The sequence below is a fragment of the Phyllobates terribilis genome, unplaced genomic scaffold (genome assembly GCF_046119375.1).
Source record: "Phyllobates terribilis strain yellow unplaced genomic scaffold, ASM4611937v1 Scaffold_4__5_contigs__length_816908805, whole genome shotgun sequence".
Lineage (NCBI taxonomy): Eukaryota > Metazoa > Chordata > Amphibia > Anura > Dendrobatidae > Phyllobates > Phyllobates terribilis.
Window position 1 is genome coordinate 804,646,644 of NW_027362764.1, and position 11,553 is coordinate 804,658,196.

Here is an 11,553-nt window from a genome sequence, read left to right on the forward strand (position 1 = left end):
ATAAACAATGTTCCCCTTATTAGGAAGTGGATCTCCCATAGTGTATGGCTATACAGTGAAGCAATGGCTGCCAAAAATTCGGATGCAACCCAATACCCCTTTGAAGAGACATAGAGGAGGGTCTCAGTAAAAAAAATGTTCCCATTATAAAGAAGCGGGTCTCCTATAGTGGTAATGCCCATGCTGTGACTGCAAGGGCTGCAAAAATTTGGCAAAAACACCACTAACAATTTAAAGACACACATAGCAGGGCCACAGTAACAAGGTAGGACATGTTCCCATTAGAAAGGAGAGGGTCTGCTATTCAGTTATAGGGTATGCAGTGAGTCCAATGGTTGCCAAAATTTGGTAAAAGTCCCACAAACAATTTAAAGACACAGAGTAGGGCCACAGTAACGACAATTAGAAAGGAGAGGATCTCCTATACTGTTTGCCTATTTAGTGACTGACAAAATTATGGAGAAACTCCAATGCCCCTTGCATGAGACAGAGGTCAAAGAGCTTCCTATAAACAATGTTCCCCTTATTAGGAAGTGGATCTCCCATAGTGTATGGCTATACAGTGAAGCAATGGCTGCCAAAAATTCGGAGGAACTCCAATGCACTTTACAAGAAACGTAGATATGTTGATATGCTACATATGGTGGTGATATGGTGATGGAGGATGCGAAGAATGAGGAGGAAAAGAGCAAATAGACAAAATTAGGACCTGTATACCCATGTGTGAGTGTGAAGACAGAGGTGCATGGGAAAAGTTAGACCTCCCCAAACAAAGATATTTGAGTTTTTGTTACGCTGCTATTGTGGCACCCCAGGGGTCTGGTTTCCACAGTAATAGCCATATTACGTCTGTGAGCAGGTGGGCGGTCTCCTGGTCAGGAATCCTAAGCATACCACACCTCCTGCCCAGTCCTGGGAGGGGAAGAACTTCCCCTATATAAACTGGGGCTGAGGCAGGGTTAGGGAGAAAAGAGGAGAAGAGGAGTCCCAGACAGAGACATAGTCTGGTCTGGAGAGGAGCAGCTATAGGAAAGAAAGATCAGGAGCTCAGTGGGAGCAGTGCTAAAAGGAGTCAGGGGCTGGAAGCTGTAGAGCTCGCCCTGATTGAAGAGTTCTCACCGGACCCGGAGTCTGAGGCTGTGGGGACTAATCCTTACCCAGCAGCAGAAACCGACCGGCAGGGGATTTCAGGTCCTCTGGCCAAGAAACCCGAAGGCACGGTCACACGCAAGGGACCAGCACCGCCGTCGTGGAGCGGAAGCTACCAGAAGGCCCCGAGTCACCGGCCATACGGGTGAGCACCACACGGTACACTCAGGGACGTGGGCTACTTTTACCCGCCTCTAGCAAGGTAGCCAGAAGAGTACAGTTAGTTGGGGAGGCCTACAACTCCGCCTGGCTAGGGGAGATCCCATCTGCTCACGGACTGACCAGGCCCCGATCGCTAGCCAGTACTCCGGGAGGGTCTACCTTTGTCATCAGTAAAGACCCTGAACTACACCGCACCGTCTCTGAGTGGTTCCTGCTACCTGCATGCTATTCCCCTTCAAACACGTCGGCTGCCCTGAGGCCATACCCCTCCCGTTGGGGGTTATACCATCTACGCTGCACAATCGTACCACCGGCCTCAGCGGTCTGCCCTGCAGCGGCGGCCTCATAGCCGCATTCAACGGGTGGCGTAGTCGAACACCGTACCATCTTCTGCTAAACTCTGCCACTCAGCTTGACTCCCTGGGCACGGACCGGGTCACCGCCACGAGACTACTACCCCTATCAGATCCGGCTCTGGGTAGGCTCCCGCGTGCGCAACGCTGCGCGACTCAGGCCCAGGGGCGCGTCACTATCATTCGGTGGTGTTGAGAAGTCTGGCCGAATCCAGCCCTTGTTCATTTTTATAAGAGTCAGCCTGTCAGCATTTTCAGTTGACAGGCGGATGCACTTATCAGTTATAATTCGACTGGCGGCACTAAAAACCCGCTCTGATAAAACGCTGGCGGCCGGGCAGGACCTCCAAGGCGTAGAGAGCCAGTTCATTCCACATATCCAGCTTGGAAAACCAATAATAAGGCACAGAGGAATCACGGAGGACGTTGGTACGGTCGGCAAGGTACTCCCTCACCATCTTCCCAAACTTTGCACTCCTTGTGAGAGTACCCCGCACCTCAGGGCCTGTGCGATGGGAGGGTATGAGAAAACTCTCCCAAAACTTTCAGTGTTCCCCTGCCTCTGCTGGATTGGAGTTGTGTCTCTCTCGCCTGTACTCTTTGGTTTTCCAACGAACTGTAATGATCCACTGGAGCGCGAGCAGCGACTGAGCGGGAAATTCAAATCCACCAACTGATCAGTGAATGAGAAGGAAACATTGGAGTAAAGCTCCGCCCACAGGAACCGACCAATCCCCGACCACAAGTTTCCGCCTTCTCTCCCCCAGCCCCGGCAGTGCACAGGACGCATCGCGCTGCTCTGGTCACACAGGTGCGGCTTCTATTACTGATCACGTGATGGATGTGACGTTATTCCTCTGCTTATTGCACTTTTCACAATATAGTTCACTCACTACTAGATCCCCTATAATTATACAGATAGTAAGTGCGCGGAGGATACGGACAGAGGAGCAGAATGGCGGTTAATCATGAGAGTTCTCAGCTCGTCTTGGAGGATTTGGTGGCTCTGAAAAGAGCCTTTGTGTTGTCCTCGGGGCCCGGGCAGATCTAAGCTCTCTCCCCGCGGATCCTGCGGGCCAGCTGTATGTCTTTGGGCATGATGGTGACCCTCTTGGCGTGGATGGCGCACAGGTTGGTGTCCTCGAACAGCCCCACCAGATAAGCCTCGCTGGCCTCCTGCAGCGCCATCACCGCCGAGCTCTGGAAGCGCAGATCGGTCTTGAAGTCCTGGGCGATCTCCCTCACCAGGCGCTGGAAGGGAAGCTTACGGATCAGCAGCTCGGTGGACTTCTGGTAGCGGCGGATCTCCCGGAGAGCGACTGTTCCTGGCCGGTAGCGATGCGGCTTCTTCACTCCGCCAGTGGCAGGAGCGCTCTTCCTTGCGGCTTTAGTGGCCAGCTGCTTGCGGGGAGCTTTCCCTCCGGTGGATTTACGGGCGGTCTGCTTGGTTCTGGCCATAGCGCTGTATAGACGGATACAGAAGTGATGAGCGGAGCGGCGGGAGCAGGGTATTTATGCTCGTGTGCGCATCCTCATTGGCTCCTGTAAGCCACACCCCCTACATCCATTGGCTTCTGCGTACAGTATTGAGCCGCCAATAGTGACCGACTACCTGGCCACATGACACACTTCCGCTCCCTGAGTCTCCATGTCCCGTACACGGCGCTGTACAGATCTCCCCATCATCGCTCTACACTCCGGGCTGCACTGGTTTCTATAGATCACACATGGAGCGACCCCTCCCCCCGCAGAGCTCTGCGACATGACGTCCCCTGATATCAGTGCAGACTGCGGCAGACCCCGGAACACTGCGCCGCCCCCTCTCCCCTGTACAGAGCAGCAGGAATGTGTATAGAACAACCTGCTCTGCTAACTGCGATCGTCTGCAGCGTTGACATCTGTTCTGACCAGGACAATCGTCACCTGGGGAACATTCAATGAGCCCGGAAACTACCATGGAAGTGTATGATGTAGAGATCGGCGCATTGTTCTCAGAGCGATCACCGGCAGCTGAGATACAAAGGACCAGTGTAAATATATATTGACGTCCGCTCCATCCTGCGATCTCAGCTCGGGTCCGTCAGCCTCTGCTGCTGCTCAGGTTGTCGCTTCTCCTGCAGATTACTGGCTGCTGCAGTGGGGGATGGAGGGTGAGCAGACACTGGAGACGGACCTGATCTCTCCTCCCTGCTCTCTCCTTCCTCATGTGCTGAGGAGGAGGATCGTTTATTCTCATCATCTGGGCTGAGCTGATAAATCATCAATACTATCCCCAGGGCTCCATGATCAGCGCCAGCGCTTCCCTCAGCTGTGAGAAATGCAGAACTTTGAATAAAGGTGAATAAAGAAGCTGATGTTGGAGAATTCTGACTTCGTTTTGCAATTTCTTAGTTACAGGTTTTCTTATGATTTCTGGTCTACAAGGTCACTCAGATGTCTGTACTCTGACAATAATGCAGGGAAATGAGAATTCGCTCTAAAATCGCGGATGCACACGTGTCGCATTCGGTGAAGGTTTTCCTCACAGAATGCGACCATAAAATCCACTGCATAATACAGTATGAGCCAAACTAAGGAGATTTTAGGAATGTCATCCGGTGTAGTCGCTGGATACAATCCTCCCATCACAGACCTGTTCATCTTTATCTGTGTTCACTGAAATTATGTATTAGATTTAGCGGATAGATGCAGTATATATATGTATACCCCCATATAGTGCTGTATATGTATACCCCCATATAGTGCGGTATATCCCGATATCGTGCTGTGTGTATATATTGTGTATATATATAAATATATATCTTTTCTTTTTCAAATATATATTTAAAAAATAAAAAAACAAATGTTACAATGAGCGGGAAATTCTAAATCACTAACTGCTCTGTGACCGACCAATCAGAGAGAAGGAGATGAACGCGTAACCGGTAACATACACGCCCCTGATCCGCGTCATCAGTATCCTCTCTGGTCCGCACAGCCGGGTGCTCATCTGTCCTGTGATCGGTGACTGCAGGGGATGTTCCGCCCGGTAGGACGATCGGGTGTGTATTTCTCCCCAGAGCAAACGTCAGGCTCCGATCACTGGGGAATTAGGAAATCACCGATCATGGAGAACGGCGGCAAGAAATGGTTAACACCGGCGTCTCCTGTGGGCGGAGCCGTGACCTGATGCTCAATGATGATTGGCTGAGCCCAGAATTTGAACTTCCCGCTCACTCCTCCTCGCTTTGTCCTCATCCATGTAACACGCGTCGCCAGTGCTGCGGATCTCGGTCGATCTGCTCGTGTATAGTGATCAGTGGCCGATCTCACTCCACACAGGGGAGATCAGACCCCAATCTGTACAGGGTCTTATGTCTCCAGATCTCTCCCCTGATCACAGCGCAGACCCTCACTGCACTTCATGCCTCATTCTGCAGCCAGTGATCCGGTCAGATCCTCAGCCCTCACAGCTGCGACATCGGTCACCGATCACTTACACATCCCCCGATCTGCTCATCACCGAGCACTCGTCCCTTCTCTCCCCGGTCACTGATGTGACGGATCCCGGGAGCTCAGGGTGGGGGCTTCTGTTTCTCTGTCCTGCAGATAGTTCCCCTCATTACCGCAATCATCAGAGCACAGGACACAACCCCCGGCCCCGCAGCAGGAATCACAGCTTCTCCACTGTACATGTGGGCGGCTCTGATAAGAGCCTTTGGGGGGTGAGGATGGAGCGGAGAACACAATTAACCTCCGAAGCCGTAGAGAGTGCGGCCCTGGCGCTTGAGCGCGTACACCACGTCCATGGCGGTGACGGTCTTCCTCTTGGCGTGCTCGGTGTAGGTGACGGCGTCACGGATCACGTTCTCCAGGAAGACTTTCAGGACGCCGCGAGTCTCCTCATAGATGAGGCCGGAGATGCGCTTGACGCCTCCCCTGCGAGCGAGACGGCGGATGGCAGGCTTGGTGATGCCCTGGATGTTATCACGCAGTACCTTCCTGTGCCGCTTGGCGCCGCCCTTCCCGAGACCTTTCCCTCCTTTACCGCGACCAGACATCTTCTCTGTAGTCAGCAGAACACAATGACTGATAAGCGCGGAGCCCTTTCTTTTGTAGAGGTTTTGCGGACCGGAGCGAGAACAGCAGAGATGACGCATTTCCGAGGCGTAATTTGATACGAAATTTGCATTTGAAGTCCCTCCCCTTCTCTCTGATTGGCTGCACACAGAACAGTTGGTGATTTTGAATTTCCCGCTCATTGTGCTGTAATTTTCCCGCTTCTCTCCTCATCTCGGCGCCGCGGCTGCTCGGAGACTGGAGATCCTGCCTGCTCCAATAATGACAGCGGGAGATCCAGGCTGGAAATAGATCAATCTCTGGGAGATCATCATCGATCAGACGCCTCCACCGGCCTGGAGAGCAAAGGGTGTGTGACATCAGAGGGAAATCAGTGAGAAAGTGGATATAATCCCTGCTATTAGTGCTTGGCACAGTGGGTATAATCCCTGCCATTAGTTCTTGGTACAGTGGGTATAATACCTGCCATTAGTGCTTGGCACAGTGGGTCTAATCCTTGCTAGTAGTGCTTGGCACAGTGGGTATAATCCCTGCTATTAGTGCTTGGCGCAGTGGGTATAATCCCTGCTATTAGTGCTTGGCGCAGTGGGTATAATCCCTATTAGTGCTTGGCACAGTGGGTATAACCCCTGCTATTAGTGCTTGGCACAGTGGGTATAACCCCTGCTATTAGTGCTTGGCACAGTGGGTATAACCCCTGCTATTAGTGCTTGGCACAGTGGGTATAACCCCTGCTATTAGTGCTTGGCACAGTGGGTATAACCCCTGCTATTAGTGCTTGGCACAGTGGGTATAACCCCTGCTATTAGTGCTTGGCACAGTGGGTATAACCCCTGCTATTAGTGCTTGGCACAGTGGGTATAACCCCTGCTATTAGTGCTTGGCACAGTCTGTATAACCCCTGCTATTAGTGCTTGGCACAGTGGGTATAACCCCTGCTATTAGTGCTTGGCACAGTGGGTATAACCCCTGCTATTAGTACTTGGCACAGTGGGTATAACCCCTGCTGTTTGTGACTCCTCATTCATCACCTCAGTCCTCTGATGAAGCCAGCCTTGGACAAAACATGTCGGGGAGGCTTGGAGTGAACTCTTGATCAGCTCTAGTGTTCTTGCAACTGACATCTATAATTGTCGTTAGAAAAGCTATCCTAGCTAGTGGACTGCAGACAGCAATCTAGGTAGGAGATATATTCGCTTTAGGAGAGTGAGATCCCATAGAGGAATCCATAAGAAATGCTGCACAGCAATATCACCTGGGTTATTTTAATCCTTGCTAAAAATAAGTCAAGTTTTATTCACATTCTCTCTAAAGTGAGGTCTATAATTTTTGGGTATGACTTTCTACAGTTCTCACACATTAGTGTTCTTTTACACTCCTACCATTCACACTTCCCAATGCTTTCCCCTCACTTCTTCCCCTGTGTTGCCTTCATACACCTCCCCCCATATTGTTTCTCACTTCCACCAATAAAGCCCCCTATTCCTCCCCCTTTCATAAGGTCCTCACCTTTTCCTTCCCCCATATCCTCTCCCCTGAGATCAGCGGCGCCGGCTCTTGTGGGGACGGTGTGGGTGGCTCTTAGAAGAGCCTTTGGTTGTGTGGATTGAGGAGATCGGCTGCAGCGCTCACTTGCTTTTCTTGCTGCTCTCGGTCTTCTTGGGCAGCAGCACGGCCTGGATGTTGGGCAGGACGCCCCCCTGGGCGATGGTCACCCCACCCAGCAGCCTGTTCAGCTCCTCGTCATTGCGCACCGCCAGCTGCAGGTGCCGGGGGATGATGCGGGTCTTCTTGTTGTCCCGGGCGGCATTACCGGCCAATTCCAGAATCTCAGCGGTCAGATACTCCAGCACAGCGGCCAGATAGACCGGAGCGCCGGCGCCCACCCTCTGGGCATAGTGGCCCTTGCGGAGTAGTCTGTGCACACGGCCCACCGGGAACTGCAGTCCTGCCCGGGATGAGCGGGTCTTGGCCTTAGCCCGGGCTTTGCCTCCTTGTTTGCCGCGTCCAGACATGGTGACGATCAATGCAAATAAACCCAAAGGCAGAAAATAGTGCGATCACAAGAACGTGCTCCGCTGCTTTTTATAAGTCGCTTGCCCCGCCCTCCTCTCCTGTCATTGGATGAATCTGAAGCTGCCAATGGAGAAGAGACTTGGGGAAACACCAATGAGCTGCAGGGGGCGGAGCTTAGTACAGTTTCAATGGTCACATGGGTTTGTCACCCAATAGAAAACGTTTGTTCTTATCAGACAGATTGATGTAGTTATGGATTTTTGTATGTCACTTTGTAGATCAGACAGGTTTCCTCTTCTCGGGGATGGAGCTGCCCATTATTGTTACATACATCGCTCCCCGATCTGCTGCGATAAATCCCAATGCTGGAATCCATGAAGGAGAGAAAGGATATGTGACTCGGAGAAGAAGATGAGGCCGGAATCCTCGCTCTGTGCTCCCAGCAGCGGTGGCCCCATACCCGTACAATGGCTTTAGTGGTGGGAGCAGAAAGGACGAGCTCCGCAGCAGCTTTATCTCGCAGGTGCTGCACAGATCGGAGGGTGTGGGGATTGTAGGTGGTCGGTGGACCAATGTCAGGCGGGAGCTGTGAGGTCAGAACATCTGGTGGGATCGCTGACTGTAGGAGCAGTGAGGAGAGAGGAGTGCGGGCGGCGGCTGATTCCAGACTCAGATCCTCTGCAGATCGGGTTTACATCGTTCAGATGTCTGAGATCCCGTGTGTGACAGCCTGTAATATCGGTCTGCATATGGTCATAGTGAAGATGCTGTAGGATCGGACGAATAAGAAACCAGCCACAGCATCGTCAGGGACAAGGTGGTGACACTGACCGTACAGCTCTGCAGGGAAAAGGTGGTGGCACTGTTCATACTGCTCTGCAGGGACAGGGTGGTGGCACTGATCATACAGCTATGCAGGGACAAGGTGGTGGCACTGATCATACAGCTCTGCAGGGACAAGGTGGTAGCACTGATCATACAGCTCTGCAGGGACAAGGTGGTGGCACTGACCATGCAGCTCTGCAGGGACAAGGTGGTGATACTGATCATACAGCTCTGCAGGGAAAAGGTGGTGGCACTGACCATACAGCTCTGCAGGGAAAAGGTGGTGACACTGACCATACAGCTCTGCAGGGAAAAGGTGGTGACACTGACCATACAGCTCTGCAGGGAAAAGGTGGTGACACTGATCATACACCTCTGCAGGGACAAGGTGGTGACACTGACCATACAGATCTGCAGGGGTAAGGTGGTAGCACTGACCATACAGCTCTGCAGGGAAAAGGTGGTGACACTGATCATACAGGTCTGCAGGGGCAAGGTGGTAGCACTGATCATACAGCTCTGCGGGGACAAGGTGGTGGCACTGATCATACAGCTCTGCGGGGACAAGATGGTGGCACTGATCATACATCTCTGCGGGGACAAGCCTGCCTGTCTAGCAGCCGTGCCCGCCAGCCTGTCTATCAGTCGTGTCCACCTGCCTGTCTATCCGCCGTGCCCGCCTGCTTATCTACCCGCATGATCATCTGCTGTGCCTGTCGGCTTCGGCCATCAGTCCCATGGGAGTCGCCTCCTCTCACACAAGGTCGATTGCAGAGTGGCACCTGGTTCACCTTCCCGGTCCCTGCTTGGTTCACGGAGTCGACTTAGTTACGCCCCTCTGGTCCCTCCTTGTATCACAGTACAGAAGTTCCACCACCCGGATCCTTAACATATATATACTGTATATCCATATAAACCTATAAAGATACCACTTCAAAAAGTGTGATCAGTCCCAAATTTAATAGAAAATTTTATATATATATCCATCTGAACTAACAGTCCTTCTGAGGACTAATCCAGCTGCATATATTCAGTGGTGATAGGAGTTAGGCAGACAGGGTATGTGGCAGAATGCAGTGCACATAGCAAGAGGGCCCATTGCACGTTCTGTCTGCTGCTGCTGCTGCTGTTGTTACAGATATTTGCAGACATAGCCCAAAATATCAGGGGCCAGGGTTAATTTTTTTTTATCTTAATCCTGGTTATTTGCTTAAAAAGCAAGGCATCCAGGGTTTGTGGCAGACAGTGTATACTGCACAAGAGAACCATTGCACATTCTGACTGATCCTGCTGTTACAGATATTTATAGACATAGCCCCAGATATCAAGGCCAGGACTAATTTTTTTTTTAATCTTAATCCTGATTATTTGCCTAAAAAGCAATCCAGAGTACACCATTATCCTGCTCCATTTGCTTGTTAGCACTGCAGAATACAGCCAGATCTTTTCCATATTACAGCGATAAAAATCCAGATATTTGTAGTGAACGTGGAAAATACTGACCTCCATTTACAGTTTGACAGTTTGTTGCAGTGTGTCAGTGAAGCTATTCACACAAGGTCGCTGTGAAGAATAATACTAGTAAACTACAGGCCCACTATTTAAAATCGTGGTTGTCTGTCAGACATATGACATATAACTGTGGTCCAAAATCAGCCATTTCTCGCCTCCATTTACATTTTGTTGGAGTGTGTCAGTGAAGCTATTCACACAAGGTCACTGTGAAGAATAGTATTAGTAAATTACAGGCCAGCTATTTAAAACCGTGGTTGTCCGTCAGACGTATCACATATAACTGTGGTTCAAATCCAGCCATTTGTAGTGAACGTGGAAAATATTGTCCTCCATTTAAAATGGTCAAGGCGCGTGGCAAGGGACTGGGAAGTGGACGTGATGGTGATGGTGCATGCAGAGGCCGAGGCCATGGGCAAGCTGAAGTTGTGCCACAGCAAACACCCACATCTTGTCGCTCGACCTTTCTATCCAAATTCCTAGGGGACCGCAGCACACCACTATTGAACACAGAGCAGTGTCAAAAGGTTGTTGGTTGGATAGCAGATAATGCTTCCAGTCACTTAGCCACCACCACCACCACCCTGTCTTCCACACGGTCAAGTCTCAGTAGCCTGGACCTGGAGTCTGGACTGCATATTCCTCACCCTGATCCTCCTTCCTCCCGCCATGCCGAGTGCCCGGAGACAACTGATCCCACACTTGGACACTTAGAAGAGCTGTTCACTTTTCCATTTATAGATTCAGGTCTCTCGCCCGGCCAGCTTCAAGCGGGTATAGAGGAGAACGCGTGTAGTGATGCCCAAATATTTGAGCGGCCACAGTCACACGAAGACAATGGTGGGAAAGTGCAATTACTGTCGCAAGAGGTGGATGATGATAAGACACAATTGCCAGAAAGTCAGGAGGAGGACCAGGGTGCGAAAGTGGAAGACGAGGTGGTGGATGATATAGTAACTGACCCAACCTGGCAGGGGGACATGAAGAGCGAGGACAGCAGCACACAGGGGGAGGGAGGCAGAGCACCACAGCAGGCAGGAAGAAGCAGTATGGTGGCCACAGACACAATGCGGGAAAGCATTCCCCGTAACACCAACACAACGGAAATTGCCAGTACAACTATTAGGTCTTCCCGAGTCTGGTTGTTTTTTAAAGACTCTGCAGATAACCCCAAAAAGCCATTTGCACCACCTGCCAGGCCAGCATCAGCAGGGGTAGCAAAACTAGCAGCCTGACCATCACCAGCATGATCAAGCACATGGCAGCAAAGCACCCGACTAAGTGGGCCGAACCCCAGGGTCCAGAAACAGTGTCTGCAGGTAACACCACTGCTTCTTCCGCTGTTGTGCGTGGACGCCAATCCCCTGTCCATGGCGCATGCAAAGATGCCTCCCGCCCTTCACCTGTCATTGCACACTCTCAACTAGCACCATCAGCAAGCACGTCCATGTCGCACCGCAGCGTTCAGTTGTCCCTA

At 51.5% G+C, this 11,553-nt stretch overlaps 3 protein-coding genes across 3 annotated transcripts; all 3 read right to left on the reverse strand.

The window, feature by feature from the left end:
* Positions 1-2,702: 2,702 nt before the first annotated feature.
* LOC141264592 (histone H3) lies at positions 2,703-3,145 on the reverse strand. The gene has a single exon (XM_073676866.1). The coding sequence runs from the start codon at positions 3,120-3,122 to the stop codon at positions 2,712-2,714; it is 411 nt and encodes a 136-aa protein (XP_073532967.1). The 5' UTR covers positions 3,123-3,145; the 3' UTR covers positions 2,703-2,711.
* Positions 3,146-5,370: 2,225 nt separating this feature from the next.
* LOC141264593 (histone H4) lies at positions 5,371-5,720 on the reverse strand. The gene has a single exon (XM_073676867.1). It carries the CDS (start codon positions 5,702-5,704, stop codon positions 5,393-5,395), a length of 312 nt encoding a protein of 103 aa, XP_073532968.1. The 5' UTR covers positions 5,705-5,720; the 3' UTR covers positions 5,371-5,392.
* A 1,601-nt stretch (positions 5,721-7,321) lies between these two features.
* Positions 7,322-7,779, reverse strand: LOC141264594 (histone H2A type 1-like). Its single transcript, XM_073676868.1, has one exon. The coding sequence runs from the start codon at positions 7,736-7,738 to the stop codon at positions 7,352-7,354; it is 387 nt and encodes a 128-aa protein (XP_073532969.1). The 5' UTR covers positions 7,739-7,779; the 3' UTR covers positions 7,322-7,351.
* Positions 7,780-11,553: the final 3,774 nt, after the last annotated feature.